At 41.9% G+C, this 24,264-nt stretch overlaps 1 protein-coding gene across 2 annotated transcripts in view; it reads left to right on the forward strand.

Annotated features, from left to right (window-relative positions):
- st3gal4 (ST3 beta-galactoside alpha-2,3-sialyltransferase 4) overlaps positions 1-16,012 on the forward strand; it is a 42,015-nt gene extending 26,003 nt beyond the window's left edge. For both annotated transcript variants that reach the window (XM_080771435.1, XM_080771436.1), the window contains 6 exons: positions 418-513; positions 2,809-2,998; positions 3,695-3,832; positions 9,997-10,149; positions 13,110-13,217; positions 13,934-16,012. In XM_080771435.1, the coding sequence (XP_080627561.1) occupies positions 418-513; positions 2,809-2,998; positions 3,695-3,832; positions 9,997-10,149; positions 13,110-13,199 (667 nt within the window). In that variant the 3' untranslated portion in view covers positions 13,200-13,217; positions 13,934-16,012. The remainder of the gene's footprint in view (positions 1-417; positions 514-2,808; positions 2,999-3,694; positions 3,833-9,996; positions 10,150-13,109; positions 13,218-13,933) is intronic.
- The last annotated feature ends 8,252 nt before the right edge of the window (positions 16,013-24,264 follow it).

Here is a 24,264-nt window from a genome sequence, read left to right on the forward strand (position 1 = left end):
GGACATGTGGAGCGTTGGCCAGGGTATTTTAGGGAAGGTTCAAACAGGCTTCCTGTGTTAGCAGATATGAATGAGAGGGAAGGGGTGTGGGCTCGTTCTCCCAGCCTTTGTGCTTTGTCTGGTTTACTTTCCAGATAATAAAAGCATACGGTAGCCGAGGATGTGTTTTGCGCAAGGGTCAATTTTATTGACACCTATAATCTTTGTGTCCTTGAATGCATCTCCTTTGTGTGGACATAAATACATGGTTAAAGTGTGTGTGTGTGTGTGTGTGTGTGTGTGTGTGTGTGTGTGTGTGTGTGTGTGTGTGTGTGTGTGTGTGTGTGTGTGTGTGTGTGTGTGTGTGTGTGTGTGTGTGTGTGTGTGTGTGTGTGTGCGTGCGTGCGTGCGTGCGTGCGTGCGTTTCTTTCTTCACAGCCTTGACTGCAGAACCTGTGTAGTCATAGGCAACGGCTTTGCCATTAAAAACAGCTCCTTGGGGAGTGTAATCAACAAGTACGACATGGTCATCCGGTAAGATGGAGAACTAGTTTAATTTCAACACTCAATTCCTTTCATTGTGTTTGCCAAAGTGATAGCAAATTCTAAACGGCATAGTCATTTTAACCTCTCTTTAGAATTTGTACAATGTGCTGTAATCCACTCCTCAGAACATGTCCTTTGAACAGCTGCCACAATGACTCATCACCTTGCCTTAATCCCTTGGATTTGAGCTTTGTGGTGATATAAAATAGAAAACTGTACAATCTTCTAACTGGGGCAAACCTGGGGGGGTATGAATTATGAGCATTAAGGGCTTAATGCTATATGAAAATGCTATTTATTTTTATTTCTTGTTTTAATTGGATGCATTTGTAAATAATGGCAAAGTCAGAGAATAGATCAGTGTCTCTGATCATGAATCAAAATGCTACTACTTTTGATGCTGTCATTTATTTGTGGTGTGGAAGCTCTGAAAAATCAACCTTGTTGATGTCAAAATGGTGTCACTTTAGCGCCCGAGTAATATTCTGTCTGAATGTAATATTTTTGGGGTGACTTAAACAGACAAATAAAACACTAGAATTACTGCCCAAATATTTCCCTCTGAATGGTTAAACTTATACCTGCCTAAAATACAATCAGCTACCATTGTAGGCCTACCTCTCTGTCTTCAGAAAAAAACAAAACGTTCACCTACAATGACTTAATAACTCTTTTAACTTCATTGCTCTTTTGTGAAGATTAACAATCTGCTTTTTTGACTCAATATTTGATATTGTAGTTTATTGTAGTAATTCTTATTAATCAACCATAATTTTGGATTTGTGAGCCTGCAATCTAATATGATGTGTTAGTTATAGGGCCTTTTTCTTTCTTTTTTTATTTTTTTACATCTAAGGCTGTTTACAGAATGTTGTATATGTGTGATACTGATTTTAATGCTAGCTGCAATACAACTACTGCCAGGATACTGTCAGCTATAGATGTATTCCAACAACATACTGTGTGTGTGTGTTGTTGGAAGACATTTCTGAGGAAGTATGAATAAAAAAAGATCAGTCATCTGCCCAACAGGTGTGTTAAGAGTGCCTTGCCATGCAAAGGCAATCAACTACATTCAATGTAAGCAAAGGAAAGCATTATTAGGCTGCCTCATGACAACCTGACCCTGATGCAAAGCCTTCGTCCCAGTTATACCGTTAGGCCAAGTTAGACTTTTATTTTTAAATATAAATGAGCAGCGGGGGATTTAGTATTTTCTTCCCTGGGACAAAAGCACTGCAAATCAGATTTATAGCCTTTGAATGAACACATGCATTTGGAGCTTTTCTAAGCCTCTTTTCAAACAGCCTGTAGTTTGGCCTGGTCACAATGTGCCTAAACTGTGTGTGTGTGTGTGTGTGTGTGTGTGTGTGTGTGTGTGTGTGTGTGTGTGTGTGTGTGTGTGTGTGTGTGTGTGTGTGTGTGTGTGTGACTGTGTGTGTGTGTGTGTGTGTGTGTGTGTGTGTGTGTGTGTGTGTGCGTGCGTGTGCGTGCGTGCGTGCGTGCGTGCGTGCGTGCGTGCGTGCGTGCGTGGGTGCGTGTGTGTGTGTGTGTGTGTGTGTGTGTGTGTGTGTGTGTGTGTGTGCGCGCGCGTGCGTGCGTGTGCGTGTCTGTGTGAGAATTTAGAAAACACTTCTTTTCATTGTACTGCATTTCTTTTAAAATCAGATTAAATTACAGAAGTAAATTACAGAAGTAAACTACAATTGAAAATGTGTGCTCCGTTGAACATCCCTGCCAGGCCAGGTTGCCAACTCAGGGCTGTGTCAGTCATGGGGTGTGGCCCGTCAGGATACGAGGAAGCTTGCGTCATGCTTTAAATGCTACAAATTCTGTCGTACAAACGGTTTTCCCTAGCGGATTTGTATGAAAATCAACTGATATCAATGCAGTAGGTTACTTATCAAGACAATGCAATGGAGCCAGTAGGCTCTACATGGAGCCACGTAAGTCAATTTCATGATGTTTTCGCTACACCGGCAGTCATTTCACTTCCATATTCCATGTTCCAGAGCCAGTAGGCTCCAGTAGAGCATAATATACATTATACTGGTCTTGATATCTTGATAATTAACCTACTGGTTGTTATCGGTTGTTAACATTCAAAGCGAGTGGTTGTCCCCCGCAGCCTCCTCGTGTCCTGATGGCTGCACCATAACGACTGACACAGGGTTGGCAACCCGGGCCTGCATGGCGGGCCTGGAAATTGCCATATAACAAACCTTTGCCCAACATGTCACTGTAGCAAATAGGTGTGAAAAGTCTCTCCTATCCATATGTCAGGTTGAACGATGCCCCGGTGAGGGGCTACGAGGAAGATGTGGGCAACAAGACCACCATGAGGATGTTCTACCCTGAGTCGGCGTCCTACAACCCTTCCCTCCACAATCACCCCAGCACGCTCATGGTCCTGGTGCCTTTCAAACAGCAAGACCTACGCTGGCTCAAAGAGATCCTCTACGATGAGAAGAGGGTACTACATATGTGTGAGAGTGCATGCACACTCTACTTCTCATGCATTATCCGTATAGTCAACATAATATGCATACTCTTTTGAGCTTCTTTTCATTTATACATTTATACATTTATTTATTTAATTCTCAATCTCTCGCACGCACGCACGCACGCACGCACACACGCACGCACGCACGCACGCACGCAGCCACCATTGCGCTCTGGTACTTGTCAGCCATCCATAACAGGGACAAATTCTTAAAGGGTTTAACTTCACTGACGTCAAAGCTCTTCGGCTCTTAAATGTAGTTTCCACATCCAAAGTCACCCACTCTGCAGCTCGGCCGGGCCCCTCTGGCCTTTTTGTGCTGATAGTTGCAGGGTCATTACCCTCTAATTTGCACATACATAACACTGACTTTCAGTTCTCCAAGAGAACCGGGAGTAAACAAGAGGCTCAATAGCATCTAAATTTGCCCTGATGAATTCCTTAATTGCTCTGACCAAAAAGTCTCTCACACACATTTTCACCCGCTTTCTCACCTCTTTTTTCCCCTGTCTCCTATCTCTCTCTGTGTGTGTGTGTGTGTGTGTGTGTGTGTGTGTGTGTGTGTGTGTGTGTGTGTGTGTGTGTGTGTGTGTGTGTGTGTGTGTGTGTGTGTGTGTGTGTGTGTGTGTGTGTGTGTGCTTGCGTGCGTGCGTGCGTGCGCGCCAGGTGAGGAAAGGTTTCTGGAGGCCCCCTCCCATGATCTGGCTCGGTGAAACCAAAAACATCAGAGTACTGGACCCTCACTTCATACACCAGACTGCAGAAAGGCTGCTCCAGATCCCTCTAGTTCCTAAGAATAAACAGGTGATCAAACACTTCCCACTTATCCCACAAACAGTCTGTCCTGCACATAAACACAGCAAACAGGTGAGAGATCCATTCCCCATTCACTAAACCAGTGTTTCTCAAAACAATTCACGTCAAGGACCCTCAGATTGAAATGTATTTGGCCACGGACCACCCACCTGAAATGTTTATTATTATTATAATACCGCGGTGGATGGTAAACGCAAGGTTGCCAGTTCGAACCCGGGCTCCCCCAGAGTTAGTGTCAAAGTGTCCTTGAGCAAGACACTGAATTGCTCCTGATGTGCTGGTTGGTGCCTTAATGGTTTCCGCTGCCATCGGTGTGTGAATGGGTGAATGTAATGCACAATCTATGTAAAGCGCCTTGGATAAAGGCACTATATAAATGCACCATTTACCTATTATTATTATTATTATTATTATTCCACAGAAAAAGAAGGAAAAACAAAAGGCTATTTTCAAATATCTTAGTATAAAATAGGGTTAAAGCTGCCATAAGCAATAATATGTCCCAAAAAATGACTAAAAGAAATGACTACATTTTTTTAGTCTCTGTGACAAATCTAGGGGCCGCAATCTAAAGACTACATTTTTTTGGGAGCATTCTACCCATTGATGGCTGTCTGAATTATACAAAAAATAAAAATAAATGGTAATTATAATTTTGACATATTATTGCTTATATAGCAGCTTTAAGGTGGTTACATTTATATTGATGCTATTATTAACTCATTTTGCTGCGGGGTCCCTGGGCTCTACTTTGAGAACCACTGCACTATAGATTGCATGTGGTCTAATTCAATTACATTGAATTACAGTGTGGAATCACAACAAGTTGTCTCAAGACACTATTCCCCCCACTGACTTATTCTGATGTTCTATCACTGGGGTTAGCCTACTGGAGGCAGCCCCCGTGAGAATTCCTTCTCTTCTCTTCCCCCTCCCTATCCTTTATTCCTTCTTTCTTTGTTTTATTCTCTTTTAACATCCCTTTATTTGTTTGATTGTTGATGCGTTTTATCTCCATTTACTTCCCTTCTTTCCCTCCTGTTTGAACATTTTGATTGTTGCATCCTTCCTTCCCTGAGGACCATTTTCCGGTATAAAGCGTTGTTCTTCAAATGCCAAAGTGAGCTCTGTGGAACCAATTACTGCGAAACCAGACAGCGATTAGCTTCCTCTTGATATCAGAGCAGCCCCATTACAAGACATGTTCTACACAGAAAATCCCTTATTGGAAATAATTGGCTCTTGAAAAGGAAGCCAACATATTGTATATATAATTCAGCCAGCTGCAGTTTTGAAAGATGGCAGGCGCTGGCCTTTTCACTGCAAACTTGATTATCACTGCTATCACTGACAGAGGTGGGAAAAGTAATTGCATTTTGTACTTAAAAGTAAAAGTATCAATACTGCAGTGTAGAAATACTCGGAATTCAAAATTTACTTAGTAAAAGTACAAAGATATTGACATCGAAATCTACTCAACACATTATGCCAACCTCAAGATATCTCGTGGATAGCTATTTGATCCATATATGCTAATCACGAGATTACGAGATTTGATTAAAGAGCATTAATCCAGCTTTAAAAATTATATATATATATATATATGTATACAAAAAAGGGGACTAAGAAAAACCCAGTGGGAGGTGCAAGTCTAGTTAGCAGGCAATTGCCATCCAAGGCGTAAGAAGAAATGTCCCACTTTTCACATTGGCCTATTATAGCACCACCACCTGTGCCACTTTTTCTAGTTAATGTAATGAGATTTTTATTTATTTTATTATTTCTGATAAAGCAACAAGAAGAAAGGCCCATATGGCCTAGAGGTTAAGGTCCAACCATACTGCAGCCTGACAGCGTGTCACAGGTTTGATTCCCGAGCCTGATGACCTTTGCTGCGTGTCACTCCCTGTCACTCTCCACTACCACTAGTCGAAAAAAGGCAAAAAGCTAATATTTAAAAAAAAATTAAGGAAAAGCCCATGTAAAAACAAAGACAGTAAAGCATCAAAATAATGAGAATCAAATGTTTTCTGATGGGAATATAATGAAGTGAACGGATTGCGTAATGAAGAAACCATGATGCAGGACTTTTCGGTAATGTGCCACTGACATGTTTTTGTTCGGACCCTTTTGGCCAAGGTGCCGGGGTTTTGAAATAGACTCCGATTTGATTTGAGCTATTACTCGTGCAGAATGATGTTTTTATTGGCTCAAGGCATATTGCATCTGCCAAGCGGACTTGTTCGAACGCGTTTAGTGGCTGGCCCGGTGGGTTGGGGGGGGTGGACTTTGTTATGGTCCAAAGCCAGCTTTTGTTTTGGTTCCGTTCATTCTTTACTCTTTACTCAAGTCCGTTTTATGTCAGGGACCGTGGGGGTGGGGTGGGGGGGTGTTACCCTTCCTGGATAGTAACACAAACACAACTGGCTGCTGCGTGAGACGAGAGAGCAGCGGGAAGGCCGGGAGTCCTACAGGCGAGCAGCAGGCCGAACCCAATAGGAGGCTAGTAGGAGCACAAGGCCATCTGCATGGATTCAAAAGGCCAGGGGGAGGGCTGTATGAAGGGACAGAGTGGAAGACAAGGACTAGGTGGAATGCTGATCAAAACCCTTTGCACAAAATGGAGGACACACATGCATGCAGGCCTCCAAATATTTGTCCTTCTCACTGCAAGACGTTCTGTTTTGGTACACCTTCTTCAATTTCAATTTCATGACAAAGAAAAGAAGAGAAAACAATTAGTTGATCACACTTTTGTTCGTAAGAATAACAAATATCCTGATCATATACTATAATTAAATAATCAGTTTTTATTTTTAGCTGGAATAGCACTCAGCAAAGTCCAGTAAGATCATTTTTGGCACACAGCCGTGTTTACATTTGGGCCCTTGGTCCACACCAAAATATACAGCAACCCACAGCCCACCACTCTTTGCCCTCTTATATTCTTCTTTACATGCCTCGTTTGTTTTCGTGCTTTCCTATTTCTTATTCTTGTATATTTGTCTCACCGCTCTTTTCAACCTGCGTTTATTTGAGTGCGTGCGTGAGTATGTTCTATGTACTTTTGTATCTCATTTCAATCTGCTGCTGTATCCGTTTTCATTTCCACGTAACGTATTTCTCTGTTTCATTCTTTCTCATACTCATAGCCTCTCCTCCGGGCGTCTCTCTCTCTCTATATCCCACCCCCTTGTCGCTGACCCTCTCACTCAAACACACGTGGACAAAAATGCCAGCACGCCCCTCCTGTCCCCAAACAAAAGATTCCCTTGAGCTTGTGGGCCTGCATGGTTCTTGGTGGTGACAGTATGCATGCACCCTGTCTCTTGCCCCTCTCGTCAAGGATACACGGGCCAATGTCCAAACTATGCGGTGGGCCAGTACTGCATGCAGAGCTGGGGAGATTGTGGTTGGCATGCAAGGGAACAACATGAGGCTAATACACATCGAATGTCAGCCATATCCCATCATTGTACACACTCGTGAGTCGCTGCCGAAAAAGCTGTTGAGTGCATATAAGCAACCAATTTATGCTTCATCTTTCTTTTCCTGACTTTCAGGCTGTTCAGAACACTTGCAACTGTTTTTCGGGGGATAATCAAACCGTCAGTTGAAGATTTGTCGGTAGCAATATGAGCATGGGGGGTATATGGATGACACACCGAGTATAGTAAGTCTACAAGTATATCGTTTGTCTCACGAGAACTTCATTAAATTCTTCTCGGCAATGGCCTAGAGATAAAGACAGATACACACATGCAAAGGAGGCTTCCTATCTGCGAACACGTCCAAATGTACTGCAATTTATGAAAGCAATCATAACGGAGGAGGGGGAGTTGCGTCGTGTGGGTGAGACTAAGCAATGTACTGAAAAAGATGAGTCCTGTTGGAGCACGCAGGCAAATTTAGCAATGTCGGTGCAAAGGTACAAAACACTTGACTTAGACAATGAAGGTGTCCAATGATGTGTTATAGAACATAGTAGTCATTGTCAAACACAATGCTGGCTGATTTCACTGATTAGATTAACCGTGCAGTGCTTGAAGGTGTGCAAATGAGGGAAATATGCCCTCTCTGTGGCACATGTTTGGGCACTACAGCTGACCAGACAGTGAGTTATAGCCCTGTGGTGGGAAAGCACACTGGGGGCATGTACTGATCCAGTCTGATATGGAACAGAAATTCCATTGGAAATTGCGATCCAGCACAGGAGACTTATTTTTTTTTTATTGCATTGGAAACATGAATGAGATATATAATTGGGGGACCTGTCGGCACTTTGAGCCAGACCCGAGGAGAGCTTTGTGGAATCTTTTGTTCGGGAACATGGGGTTTGTGTGTGTGTGTGTGTGTGTGTGTGTGTGTGTGTGTGTGTGTGTGTGTGTGTGTGTGTGTGACTGTGTGTGTGTGTGTGTGTGTGTGTGTGTGTGTGTGTGTGTGTGTGTGTGTGTGTGTGTGTGTGTGTGTGTGTGTGTGTGTGTGTGTGTGTGTGTGTGTGTGTGTGTGTGTGTGTGTGTGTGTGTGTGTGTGTGTGTGTGTGTGTGTGTGTGTGAGAGAGAGAGAAGACAACTGTGAGGCTATTGGGAGGGACAGTGTGGCATTTGGGAAAGGGCTGGAAAGCAAGACCCTGTTCCCTCTCCAGTTCATGTGGAAACGATTCTCCTTTCCCCGGCCTCTGTGAACAGGGATAATCACTGACAGAGTCCCGTAGTGAATCAGCAAACAACATTGGGAAATCGCTCTGCATAATATGAGCCTGAGGCACTACACTGGGGAAAAAAGAAAGAAAAAACAAAACTACTGTAACCAATAATTAATCTTATTTTCGGTCTTAAAAAGCGAAGAGAAAAGTGGCAAATTCTGTCCATGGGGGAGATCAGGTCCCTAGCTATTTCCGTGCAGTTTTCAAGAATGTCCATGGATTGCAATTGACTGGCATTGTTTTGAAATAAAGCAGATTACTCCACTCATGTTCGAGAGTGAAACAGTATGTGTTTGTACCCAAGTGTGGGTGAGGAAGAGAAGGTTTTATGTTTTGCAGCTTAGTTTTACTCAAGATTAATAAGATTGTGAATGAAATCTTTAAACTGCATACAGACAGACCTTTCAAAATGGATCGTCTTTGCTACAGCATACAGTATAGGTGGAGGGTGATTTACATTAAGTAACAAACATATACTGCCTGTTTTGGCAGGTACAGTACTATAGCTAACCAACATTTTTTGTTTTGTTTACAAAACGTTATGCGGTCGATAAAAATCACGAAAGCTGCCAGGGAATATAACAACTAGCCACCTCACAAAATACTGGTCAGTGTGTTGGCAGGATTTTGACATCTCATTACACTAACAACCCCCAACCATCGAAGGTCTGCTGAGTGTTTTGACAAGACGATGAATACAATTAACCTGCGTGTCTTAAAGATGGAGGTTGTCATTGAAAACCCATAATACATGTATGCTGTTGGAAACTAGGCTGGCCACTGGCCAGTTTTTACTTTCTGGTCCAGCCTGCTGGTCACAGTTGCTGCTTTATTTCCCTATCTCTTTTTCATATTTATTTTGGTTTAAACTTTAACTTATTTTAACTGGCAGAACAAGATGGTTTATCTCAAGGGGTTACTCCTAATAACGACATTTCAGACAATTAGGTGACAATGTTCACCGTCCTAAAGCTTAAAATTGGGCATAAGTGGTTAATGAATAAATCGCTATTTTAACCAATCTCTATAGTATGTTAATACCTCAAAACTGTACATCTGTAATGGTTGGAGGCTCACTATTCTTTCATTCAGATAACTACTACTACCTGTTGCTCATAATATTTTCCCCTGTAGCTTGGCCAGATGATATTGGCTCTGGGGCACTATCTTTTATTTAAGACATTGTACATAACTCAGTGTAAAACATTTATGCCAGCTAATGTTGGGTCAGTTTCCCATAGATTCACATAAATCAACGTTCAGGTTTTTAAATAATTTCTCCAGGTGGAAAATACTATATGGCTACAAGACCTGTTAGTGTAGATCTTGGCGCCTGCTGGCCTAGCGGTCCAGGCGCATGCCACATATAGGCTTTGGCCGGTCAGTTTCTTCCCGACAGCAGAGATATGTTAGTACTCTTATGAAGGCTTGTTTTCTTGTGTTCCAGATACCGGCGCATCCAACCACAGGTATCCTCGCTGTGTTTGTTGCCCTCAACTACTGTGACGTCGTCCACATCGCTGGGTTTGGATACCCTGTTGCCAACAACCAAAAGCATCCCATCCACTATTATGGATATGACACCATGAAGTCCATGAAGGTACTAATTAATAATCCCCTCCTGTATACTTCAAACTACTACAAATTACTTTATTTTCCTTTTGGAACTTTGGAAAACAACATACAAACAGATTGTGTCTGTATGTTGTTTTTACAAACCACTGCACAAATGAAGACAGATACAAAGGTCAAAATACAGCTGCAAAAAAAAAACACATAATAAAGCTATAATAAAGCATTACACTTCACTTTAAAACTAGCTATCCATCTAGGCATCTACACAGTAACATCATCCGAGTTAACTGATTCTGATAACTGGTTAAGTGTGTGTGTGTGTACAAATGGAACTAAATGGCCATGCATTCAAAATATATTTTATTTTGTCCGTACAAGATATTATCTTGTACAGACGAGATAATATCTTGTACGGACGAGATATTATCGTGTACGGACGAGATATTGTCTTGTACGGACAAGATAAAATATATTTTGAATGCATGGCCATTCAGGGCTCCGTACAATGTGTTTGTTTCCCAGGGATCTTTTTTTTTTATTTTTGCACACAGGCAGTTCAGCCCTGTTGCACTTTAATGTTGTTATGCACACACGTACACATGATCCCATGGCATCTGTCCAATGCTGCCACAGTATTCCGCTATTAGCCACTGAGAAGCACCACAAGGCGTTTAAATCCCTAAGCGAGGGGTTCAAATGCCCTGCTCAACTGGAACGCAACTGAAAATTGAGTTGCCATTCAATTTCTTCACCTACTGTATAATGTCACTGTGCCAGAAAGCCTATAGGGATTCAAATAGGTTTCCTCCTAAGCACAGGCCTGTCTCTAATGTTTATACCATTGCCTACCATACCTGAGTGTTGGTCGACGACATATCCGATTCCAATGTCATACATGACTTATTTAGGCCTCACTCACACCTAGGATTGCCACCTTTGAGATCTTGAAATAAGGGACACTCTTTACGCCTGCCGCGGCCTTGCGGCGCAGGCGTGTGCGGCAAGGCCGGCAATAAGTTGAAGCAATACGTTGAAGCAATAAGTTGAAGCAATACGTTGAAGCAATACGTTGAAGCAATACGTTGAAGCAATACGTTGAAGCAATACGTTGAAGCAATACGTTGAAGCAATACGTTGAAGCAATACGTTGAAGCAATACGTCGATGCAATAAGTCGAAGCAATAAGTTGAAGTTTCCCTTCAACTTATTGTTTATATGCTATCCACAACTTTTGAAGTAGAATTTTGTTTTCCAAATGAGCATAACATCAGCAGCCCATTATAAAATATATGCCAGCGACCCCCATAAGAGAAGATTTTTACACAGTGATTCTCAACCCATTTAATTTCAAGTACCAGTTTGACATGCATTAGTTTACAGACCCCCATTTAATGGCATTTCTATCTCTGGGACCCCCAATTCATATTGTAAAATCAATGTTAATTTAACTCTGATGGTCCATTTGGTTCCATTTGTACACTCTCAGAGTTACAGACCCATAAGGGTCCATTTGGTTCCAAACTATAATTTAGCTGGGGACCCCCTGGAACTCCCTCAAGGTCCCCGGACCTCACTTTGGGAACCACTGGTTTAGGCTACTTTAGGTAGTGTGTGCCTCCCGCTAGAACAATTGTGCTGACTTTAATATTATATGTTTTGTTTTGTTGTTTGTTGTTTGTTATTGTTAAATTCAGTGTTGACGTGTAGGGGCTATTTAGGAAAATAAGGAACAAACTGCGTTCCTTATTGGTTTAATAAGAGACGATTCTGTATTTTAAGGGACAGGTGGCAACCCTACCACACCTAAGACACAAGAAAGACACACTGGTGTCCTGTGTCTTCTGTGTGTTATGGCGTCACATGGTTTCATGACACAACCTTGTTGCATGGCTGTTTCATGGCTGTCTTCTGCCCTCCCCCCCATGCAACAAGGTTGTGTCTTCAAACCATGTGATTCCCATTGGAAATGCATTGAGGCGGCCATGACACAGAAAACACATACAGGACACAAGTGTGTCTTGCTTGTGTCTTAGGTGTGAGTGAGTTAATGTGACAGGTGGCTTGCTGTTGTGCAATAACACTGAGCTTGCACATTAAACATCATGTTGTGGGAAATAAATGTGGTTCATAGAGCCATGTGTTGTGCATGTGGTGTGGTGCGTGCATGCATAATGTTTGTGTCTTGTCTTACAGTTGTGTTCAATTCCAAATGCTTAACCAGAGAGTGTATAAAATTACAACAAATATTTCAATGTATGCCAATGTCTCTTTGCATGACTTACATAAACATAATGTTTCTTGGGTTTTCTCCGTATATAAAGGGCATGTGTATGTGTGTGCGACATGTGTTGCGTGTGTTTGTTTGCGGTTGTGTAGGTGGGTGTGTACTCTTGTGTTGGAGCTGAGTCAAAGCTTAACTTGCAGGACAAATGAGAAATTGCTGTTAAGAGTGGGTATTCTATTTTTAGTGAGAAGTTGCATAGTTTGTCAATGTGACTTGATGACAAAAAGGAAAGGTCCTCTTCCCAGCTGGATAAATATTTACCTTGCATTCTTGTTTAGATTAGCGTGTCATCCTCCTGACTGGTGCTAAAGATGATCTGACAATAATTTACAGGCGACGGTGAACGTACAACCACTAAAACAATCTTTTAGTTTTACTTGAAGTGAGCGACTTGGTTTGCCATGTTGCATTATTGAAAAGAATGTGTACTGAAGAGTGTAAATTATTAACTGTCCAATCTGGCTACTTGTTCATCATACTAACAGTAAACAGATCGATCAGTCAATAGAAAAGAAAACAACAACAAACAAACAAACATTGAGGGTTGGGCAAATTACTACAAAACAGGATCATGATGCTGGTAGACTGTGTTCAAATTCAATAGAAGAACAACAAGCAGATATGCCATTGCTGTGAATACTTATTGTTATTGATTTTGTTTCTGAATTACACTGTCTTTTCTAAAAATGTTTCTGATTCAGGATTCCTACCATGACCTCAATCAAGAAGCGGATGCCTTAAAAAGACTGGAGGATTTGGGGGCCATCTTGTACCTCCATCCCCATACATGACACCCACACATGGAACAGGTATATTTATCCAGATTGATTTTTATCCATATTTAACATAAGTATACCAACTCAACTGCTTATGCTCATGAGTACCCTACAATACAGACAGTGGTATTATTCACAGGTGTGCTGTCAATAAGCACTTCAAACCTATTGAGTAACCATATTGAGCACGGTCTATCTTTGGCCCCTTAATTATCTCCCTTGAGTCTACTCCAAATCTTGTTGTTTGTGTTTGTGTGTTTGAAACCCACATACTCGACCACGTTCTTATGAGCATTTGTGAGCACCAATTATATGACATTATATTGTTTGACTCAGGCCAGGTGTGATTGTTGTGATCAGCAAATGTTTTGTTACTTGGCTCCAGTGGCTTATCGATTGTTCCGTTAAAGCTGCTATAAGCCAGCAACGCTCCCAAAGAAAATGAGTCTCTGTGACACATCTAGGGGCCACGATCGGCATGCAAAGCTTTGTCATTGGTCGAAAAAAGGAAGTAGACGGGCAAAGCTTCTAGGAAAATCTATGAATGCCAAATTGCGACCCCTAGATGTGTCACAGAGACTCATTTTCTTTGAGAGCGTTGGGAGCGTTTGACCCATTGCTGGCTGTCTGAATTAAAAAATAAAGATAAAGGTCATTAAAATGTTGACATATGATTGCTTATAGCAGCTTTAATGCTTTAATTGATCAGACAACGTTAAATGTGTGATTTGGTTTTCCTATTATATCAGGGAAAGGCACAGAAAGGCCAGTGGAGTGACAGACAGCGAGAGACAACAGGAGAGATGTGAATCATATGAAACCCACTGACAACCTTGACAGAAGTAAATGTACTTGTTTTCAAAACTTCCGACCGACACCCATGGGTTCTTGAATGTGTTTTGTTTTTGCACACAGTGTAATGTGGACAAATCAAAATTTTGCTCACTATGATTGTAGTGACAGTTTGTTGATATCTTAATTCTCTTAAGTTTTCAAGCCTACTGCTTGATGTGCAATATTATTATTATTATTATTATTTTAGCTTAATGTTTAAGCTATACAGTCAATTAAGGCTATATGAATAGAGAGTCTCAGTGTGCAAAACATAGTAAGTAAGTACTGTTAAGGAACAGTAGGCAGTGCAATTGAGAGCAAGAACATCCTGCACAGTACAGTCCACAGGATGTTTAATGCATGTTGATTAGAGGAGGTAACAGCTGAGGTAATCAGTCGATGGATACAGGGGTGGAGGAGGGCGGTGCTGGATAAATCTGTATCTTACTAAATGCGTTTTTTTTGGGAATGCAATGGGTTTTTTTTTGTTTATTTGGTTGGTGGTGGTATGTTGGTTGGTATGTTTATACAATATAACAAACAATTGGGGTTGAGACAGACGTTTTAGATCTGTACCAAGTGGTACTGTACATGGCTGAAGGTCACAATTCAACGTCTCCTCTGAGCAAGCCGGGGCAGGCTCTGTTAGGGTTCTTCTGCCCCATGGGTTTCTTATTAGGGTTCTATATACCCCCCGGGCATGGACGAATTATGGCTGGTGCGTGCCCCAAGTGTGCACGTGCACAGGGCCTCTGAGCAGATTGGACTTTCCGCTCCAGAGATAATGGCCAAATCGTCTTGAAAAAGGGCCACTTTGTCCTTTCGATGTTGTGCACATAGGGCCTATTTTCGTTTAATCGTTTAATCCGTCCACGCCCCCGGGGTTTGAATCCGCCGTGGGCCAACAATAATGACAGTTACAGAGTGCAGCATTAAGCAGTGGTGGATACTGGATAGTAACTACTGTAAGTACATTTACTTAAGCAGTGGTGAATAGTAACTAAGTACATTTACTTAAGTGCCGTACCATTTTGAGGCATTCGTACTTTACTTGAATATTTCCGATTCCCAATACTTCTACAGTTCTACTCCACTACATCTCAGATCCAAATGTTGCAGGCTTTGGTTACTTTGGTTACTAGTTACTTTGTAGATTGAATATTATTACGACAACATACATTAACCACTTTCTATACCACGCTCTATATAGATTTTGGTCATTTGAAAAGAGCTGATCTACAAGCTCACAATCATTGTGAGCTTGTAGATCTGCTATTTTCAAAAGATTATTGTACATTAGATAATGTACAAAACAAATGGGACATTTCTGCACAATGAGTACTTTTGCTTTTGGTATTTTAAGTATAGGCTACATTTTGAAGCCAATACTTTTGTACTTTTACTCAAGTAAATGTTGAATTCTGGACTTTTAGACTACCTGTAACGGAGTATTTTAATGTTGCAGTATTGATACTTTTACTTTAGTAAAAAATGTCAGTACTTTTTCCACCACTGGCTTTAAGCCAGTTAGCTGGGATATGGCTTTTGGGGAAGAACTGTTAAATTGGTGTGCTAGGCCATAATAGACCTGTAGTGCCTCTCAGAGGAGAGCTGGAAACAATGCATTTTGGATATAGACACTTGATTTTAGCAGTCTCTCTTGCTTAGTAATTTAATTTTGTCTTTGTTGTATATATTTTTTTCAATAATATTGTTGAAACGGTACCACTGGATCTTTTGTATTGTACAGAATGTAATAAATTGTTAATGCTTTGAAGATCTCTGAAGGAAAGCTGGTGAAAGCAAGATGTGAGAGTGCCGATGCCATTTTAAATCAGTTTGATACATTTTATTTTGAGCTAAGTCTTATACCAGGTGAGCGGGCTCTTAGACCGTTTTAGAATAATATTGTTTTAAATGGTACCACTGGATTCTTTTTCTATTGTACAGAATGCAATGCGTTTTTATTCAAAATGAAATAAAACATAATTTCAGCTGAGTGTTTTTATTTCTTAGATTTAAAATGAGCACTGAGCAGATTGATATACTGAAATGTAAACAAGGGTACTGTTACGGTATGAGAATGACTGAACCCAATATGCAAGAATAAATTGTCAAAGTGTTCACAGGTGGGCTGACGAGGCAGTTGGAGACAGGTGAGTGAAGGGACTGTGAGTGGAAAGGAAATGGGAGTGGCCAGGGCTGACATGGTCTGTGGGGAGACAGACCCTAACAGGTACAATACTCAGCTGCTGCTCCCTACAAATGTGCCACTATTTAAAAGGGAAATAAACAGGCTTTCCAACGGCATACCAGTTATTGCCAAGAAGCCTTACAACAGAGGAATAATCTACCAAACCAAAATTTCCGAACCTTTTGTGGCATTATTGTGCTATTAAATTAACTATAGGACTTTTAAAACTTCAGCTGAGCGTTTGGAACCGTATTACCACCAATCACCGCTAGAGGTCAGTAAGTTTCCACAAATGGCACGAGTCTGTTCTGTTACTGTACCACACACAACACGGTGCAGCTGTGCCGCAGCATTGGCATTTAAAGTAGACTCCTCATCAGCAGGAGGCCTTTGCACGTGTGCGAGAAGAAGACGAACCATGCATGCGAGAACATCTGGAAGACCAGCCAGCAGACAGTGCACTCTTTTATTTAGTGTGTGACTAACTAACATACATTTGCTGCTAGCAAAATATGTTAATGATGACGGATGCCTTTGGTAAACATAATGCTGCCCTTATTACTGTTGACGTGAAAGGAGAGTTGTGCGGTTGTGCCCTTGGCACTTTGTTAACTAACTCTGACATACTCGTAGACTACATACACTGTACAGTCAGAGTGGTGACAGTTAACCTGCAGTTCAAAAAGCATCACGATGACACAAGGAATTTAATTGTAAACATTCAGACAAGCTGCATTGCTCTGGGGGTAACTGTAAAAGAACAGCTGATGTTCAGCTTGTATACCTCTGTCTGGTGTGCTAATTAGGCTGAATTATGCGCCTGCATTGTGTAGCCAAGCATCATTCTCTGTTAGTTGTGTAATATGTGTAGTGTAGGCCTATATGTGTTCCTCTGTTGAAGTGAAAAATGCATCTGTTGTCCAATGTGTGATTAACACATAGGCTACTATAATAATAATAATCTGAATTTACTCAGCAGGGTTCAAAGTGCGAGTGCTATAGTAGGCTACAACAACAGACCTGAGTTGGCAACGTGTCACGTTAACTTGCAACGCATTGTGAGTTTACGTATAGGCCTATTGGTTATTTTCTGCAAACGTTTCTCCACCGGATAGGGATTCTATATAACGCTGTATTTTGCGTGTCTTAAGTACCAGGTCTTATTCCCTAACTTGAGTAAACTAAAGACCTGGAGGCGTGGTCAATGCTCTTTGGCCACTCAGAATAGCCAAATGGCATTGATCACGCCTCCAGGTCTTTAGTTTACTCAAGTTAGGGAATAAGACCTGGTACTTAAGACACGCAAAATACAGCGGGCTCTTATACTTACTTAGGCCTTTAAATTCCATTCCAAAGGCCGTGGTGAAACGTCTCCATCCTCCCCGTTCTTGCCATGACAGATAGTGCTCAAGCGGGTAAAATAATCTTGCCAATCCATACTCAATCACTAATAGTATGGTCCCACGATGGCAAAGCAATGGATCCACCATCACCTTTGTTCATTTTAATCTGTATTAGGAAAGAAGCACTGGGAGATTTCAGGAAGTGAGGCATTAAAGGATCTGAAATATTCTTGGAGCCAAACACAAACCCATCTGAGATGTCAAAGTTCTCAATAAGAAATCATCATGAACATCTGAGCAACTAGGGGTGTAACGATACATTTAACAGCGATACAATACGTATGATACATGGGTGATGATACGATACATGGACCATATTGGTGCATTATTATGGCGATTCAAGTTTGCAGAATGATGGTAACGGTAATTGTCAAATAGTTGAGTTAAATATAAAGGCCCAAAGGGGCGTGCCAGAAACCATCATCGTCAAAAGATGGAGAAAACATGACGTTTTGTAAAATTGGACCAGAGATGGAACTTTTGTTCTTTGAGAAGACAGAATTGCTTCCACATCTTGGGTGACTGCTTCACTATTATCACCACATTATTTGATGTCAGTGGAATAGAGCATCATACAGTAGCAAAGTGCATAGTAGGATTCAGCTGAATCCGCTATCCATAATACATGACCATTTTGAACTTGAAGCCCCAAAATAAGGGATGCTTTTAAGTTTTAATTGTGTGGACTAATGCCTATACATTATACTCTGTCGCATGTCAAAAACTGCAGACCTACAACTACAAGCTCACAAAGCGTTGCATCGATCATGGCGTGTTGTTGACATCGAAAATATAGCAGACCTAGGCAAGCTAGGTCTGCCTAGGTCTGCTATATTTTCGATGCTGGCTTAATCCAGCAATCGCGCATGACATGGATATACCTACTCCCTGTCTAGTGCTAGACCAGTCAAATGTTGAAGCTACATTATTTTAATTGGCATGCAGGTGGAAACTGTACAGCACATAAAGTGTTCTTTTTATAAAATTTCAACCCATCCGTTTCACGTACAAGAGCCAAGGGATTGACTATTGAAAACTCCCTACCGCCCACTCAAAACACGCACGCACGCACGCGCGCGCACACACACACACACACACACACACACACACACACACACACACACACACACACACACACACACACACACACACACACACACACACACACACACACACACCCCTCTGTTGTCCTCTATCACAAGATAACAGTCCACAATACACAATCAGATGGACTGTTGATAACACTCTGGCTTTACCAACTTACATTGAAGAGTTGAATCTCGTCACGCTTGGTGGGCCAGTGCTCACTTCTCTTATGCAACAACCGGCTTACATAATTGAGCGCAATGGTGTAAATCGGTGGCCTGTTCGGGAGACAAATAGCCTAGAAATAGGTCAGACTGAGAAGTTATTGTACTGTACCGTGCACCTTTCATCCCCCAGAGACAGATAGACTGTTTGCTCTGTGCTAATGTGATTATAACATTAAACACTTTTTATATGATTGTCAACGTCAAGCTTGATTTTGTACAGCACAATTTGTATAGAAAAGATCAGAAAACACAGAACACGTACACAATGTATGAGTATATTATTTTGGCATATAGCTGACACTTATTCAGAGTGATTTACAGCAAAGTTATAAAAGTAACCAGTAATAAGAAGTACAATGGCCCCATCACGGAAGGAGAGTAACTTTTTGTGTTTTTACTATGGTGTTTTTACTATGGTGTTTTTAGCACTCTGACATCTATTCTGCAAAACTAACTTTAACTGCCTATTAAACTTCCAAAAAAGGACAAAAAAGACAAAATAGGTTTAGGGTTGGGGAGTATGGTCGTTTATGGATGTGTCACATGCGTATAGCTTGGAACATGCGGCATAAACGACCACGGCATGAAATGACGTTGGGGAGCCAGCATAGGCATCTAAGGTCATCAGTACACGCAAGCTTGTATAGTGTGCAGCTTAGATGGCCAAGAGCGGGGGATGTCATTAAAGGTGCCGGCATAATCATCTAAGGTCATCACTTGCGACACAAGCGTGTCAAGTGATGACCAGGGGCACGAATGACATGTGGGGTGCCGGCATGATCATCTAAGGTCATCACCACCACACACAAGCGTGTATAGTGTGCGGCTGTAGTGTGTGGTCAAGAGCGCGGTACACGGATGGCAGTGTGATTAAGGGGGGTTCAGGGGGGTTGTGGACCCAGTTAGTTTGGCTTAGGGGTCCAGGCGTGAGGCCTGTGCGTATATAGGTGTGTAGAAAACCCCTCTGGAACCTGCAGTGAAGATGAGAGGGTTACTAGTGGAAACTACCCTATTGATTGGCATGGTAGGAGTGGTCAGCCTGATTGAAGGTAGGTGTGTTGTTGGCACAGGGTGGAGTTGTTAATGGCTGATGGAGTTGTGTTTGGTTGTCTTCTGCTTGGTCAAACCTTCCAAAGCACAGTTGTTCCAACTCCATTTAAAGTTGCCGACTTGAACAGCGGTAGTCTGGAAAAACACGGTTATGTTTGAAACTGATCTACAGTTGCCATTTCTGAAACTCGTTTGGATGATTCAGTTGACGAATATGTGTCTATATAGGTTACAATATAATCAGACTTTTCTAGAAACAGTTGTAGAGTGGCCGGTACACAACTACTAAGCAAGTATAAAGTGTTATGCAATCCCTTGTCTTGTCACATCTTGACTATTGCCCAGGAATCTGGTGAAATGCATCTAAACAAGAACTCTCCCATTTCCGGCTTCCCAGTTCCCACCCATGAACATGGCCAATCATTTACGTCGGCATGCTCAAGGCTGGGACGTACATACTGGTTTTCACCTATGTGGGAGGCACCATAGACGAATCAAACTGATCTCATAATATTATAATATTCTGCAAATAATAATGATAATGTGCTAATAATAATAATACAATATTATTATTATTATTAATAATAATAATAAAACAATCTATAAATAATATCACAAAAATCAATATGATTGCATAAAGAATATCTTTGCACAACATACTGAAAAACTGTTCTCAGCATGAGATAATAGGATTGTGACGTGAACCTCATTTGCCCCTGAGGTAGATGAAGACCTTTATTTCTTCTCAGTTCTGAGGATACCAAACCCTATAGCTGTCTGGTATGCATTTCAGGTGTGAGAGACGGAGTGCCGCGGCTGCCTGGTTTGTGTAGGAGGATGCCTGGTTTGTGTAGGAAGAGAGCGTATGACGATGTAGTGTATGCACTATGCAGGTTGGCTACCTAGAGTGAGGGCATCTGACCTAGCTCAGAGATCCTCCCCCACAACTAGAAGAGCTTCTGTGAGTCAGGTGCTCATGCAAACACAAAACTGCCATGGCAACCGCAGGCATGAGAACGAAATGAGTATAGTGTGAGGGGAAAGGGAGAAGAAGAAAACAAAGAAACAAAACGATAAGCCTCTTTTCTCCAGCATGAGCCTCACTGGCACAGTGGCACTCCTTTCCCTTTCCTCCTGTACCCTGGATACGTTACCCACGGGAGACGTGACAGTTAAAGGTATATATTCAGTGATTTCACTTCATTAAAATATCACTTATTCTTTCTTATTTTTTGGATACTCCTCCCTACTATAAAGTGAGCTGACCATATAAGGAGTTCGTCCCTATCACCAGTGAGCCCCTGCATGGTGTCAAAAAACGGTTTCGGTTTGGGCTTTGGGTGGCAAAGCCTTCATCCAATCAGGATAGAGAGGGGCCTTCCTCCAATCATGATCGAGTGGGACGGGCCTTGGTGCACGTGCTGTTGGTTTGTTGTACTTCCCCCACTGTAGAGCGTGTGCATGTGCACATCTTGTTACCGGGGCGGACTGTTCTTTTTCTCCAAATCACCCAAATCACTGAATGCTCCTTTAAGCATTCAGTGCAGAATGAGTGCATGTCAGATATTGTCAGGCCTATATACACTCAATGAATTGTCTACTGACGGTTGAAGATTCAATTATTTGAATGATGTCACTGATAGGCTATAAGCCATCACCGTATAACATGGTTTGTCTGCACTGTATCCCCTTCAAAAGTAGACCGAATCACACCAATCACAGATGACATTGCTAGGTACGTGCGCGACATCATGAAACAGAACCACCACCACCTCCGGCAATAAACAAAATGCTGTATCAGCAGTCTGCACAACCAGGAAAATGCCTGGGCAATGTGTATCAAGGGTGGATGTAGGCATAAACCCTCTCCTCCACATAATAGTGTACACAGATTTTCAGGCAGTGCGCGTTGGCGAACAAGACCCGAGGAGAGATTATAATGCAGAAACAATTGTACATCTTTAGACAAGCTTTATACAAAAAGAAAAAAATATTTATTGAAAGAAACGCACGTCGTATGTAGAGATCAGGTTTTGTGGACAGATCCCAATCACCCAATCATTGGAATATTTCCCAAATTATTATGTCAAAATACACGTCAAAACTGTTCCTGTGTGGGGAGGGAGGGGAGAAGGTTTAGGCTTGTCACAAAAATGCAAAATGATATTATACTATATATCTGATTTACTTCCATACGACTTAAATGGTGCAAAAGATCGGTTTCTCCAGATATAGGGTAAATTGCCGATCACCGGATTATCGGAGCATCTCTAGTTGTTATGTGCCATGGGACGTGCAGCAGAAATGTCCAAAATCATCGTGGAATGTGCAGCTTAGATGGCCAAGGGCACGAACATGACATTTGGGGTGCCAGCGTCATCTAAGGTCATCAGTACACGCGAGCATGGAGTGTACGGGCTTAGATGGCCATGGGCATGAAAATGACATTTCGGCGTGGTCATCTAAGCCTTAGATGCTAAGGTCATCACTTGTATGCAAGTGTGGCGTGTGCGGCTTAGATGGTCAAGAGCACAGCAGATGAGATGGCAGGAGTGGTGAGGAAGGGGTGTGACCGAGGAGGGATGTTCTGGGGGGCCCGCGGACCCAGATACTTTGGCTTAGGGGTCCAATTAAGGCGCAAGCCTGTGAGGAGGTTGAGGGACCCCACCTGGAACCTGGAGAAGAGGATAGAAGGAGAAAAAAGAAGAGGAAACGGTGCACACGATCTACAAGCTCACAGTCTGTGAGTGATTTTGGCAGCTGGGTTTCTTTAAATGCCATGCTGATTGGCATTTGGAGGAGTTGTCAATTGCTTGGTGATCAGGAGATGGCACGTACTGGGCGGAGTTGGCAAATTGTGTTTGGTTGGTCTTCTGCCTGGACCTCAGTTGTACCAACTCCATTTTTTCGCTGTTCAATCAGTGTTAACAGTCTCTGTTCTGAGGTCAATGTAACTGTATACCAACATAATTATGCTATTTAAATTGGTGTATTCTGTTGAAGATAAGAATTTATATTTACATGGAATTTCTCTGGTTCAGTCCATCTCTATTATGACATAAAGGCCAACTTTAATGTGATATCTTAATTAAATATTGTTAATACTGTACAAAGGACCGTCTTAAACACTGAAGCAGACCCTCCGTGGATGTTCCAAGGGTGTACTAGTGAGTAAAACTGCCACAGCTTTGTGTTTTTTCCTCTAGCTTCTATTTCTATTTCTAGCTTTGTGTGTGTGTGTGTGTGTGTGTGTGTGTGTGTGTGTGTGTGTGTGTGTGTGTGTGTGTGTGTGTGTGTGTGTGTGTGTGTGTGTGTGTGTGTCTGTGTGTGTCTGTCTGTCTGTCTGTCTGTGTGTGTGTGTGTGTGTGTGTGTGCGTGCGTGCGTGCAGTGGTAGGGAGTTTTCAATAGTCCAATCACTTGGCTCTTGTATGTGAAACCGATGGGAACTTGACATTTTATAAAAAGAACACTTTACTGGTCTAGACAGAGAGTAGGCATCCATGTTATGTGTGATTGCTTAAGTCAGCATCAAAAATAGCAGACCTACAAGCTCACAACGAGCCATCAATGCAACGTCGCATCGCCTATTTTCAATGTGCGACACCCTTATGTGCGACAGAGTATAAATTGTGAGTGTTTGTTCAGCTGTAATTGCAGATAATCAGGGTTGTTTATACCTGTAATGACCAGCAGAAGGTCACATGGCACCACTTAGTCTGTCTTGTCTGCCTCTTTGTCTGTACATCTCTCTACTAGCGATCTTGTCCCCCATTACTTGGTGTCTGAAGGTTTGCGGAGATCCTTAATGCACATTGTGAACTCCTCTGAACTTTTCCCCAGTAACCTCAGTTGCTTGTTTAAATAGAGACTGAAAACATAACAAAATAGGACCTAAATATAAGCATATAACAGGAAGTTTATTGTTTGGAGAAACTGGTCGTGTGACAGTTTACTTGCAGCACTCAATAATGTACTTGGTTAATCGATACGGTCCACCTAATGGCACTGTACAACAAAGGCTTGTTCCCATAACAGGACATCATAATAAGCATGGCGGATATGTTCCCTTTTGTGCCGTTATATCTCCAGCACAACAGTTTGTCCAAACTGTATCTCCATGTACATTTCTAATGCTCTGTTTCATTCATTCCACTCTGGAAGCGCAGTTATAAATGCTTCTGTGATTGACAGCGTCCCTGATGATGTCTGAACGGTTCTGATACTTCTGAAGCCTCGTGTAACCCCTGTTAAAGCCAGCAGGGCCTCGTGTGAACTGTACATGCAC

This window comes from Protomyctophum bolini, assembly GCF_963924005.1.
Source record: "Protomyctophum bolini genome assembly, chromosome: 9".
In the NCBI taxonomy this organism is placed as follows: Eukaryota; Metazoa; Chordata; class Actinopteri; order Myctophiformes; family Myctophidae; genus Protomyctophum; species Protomyctophum bolini.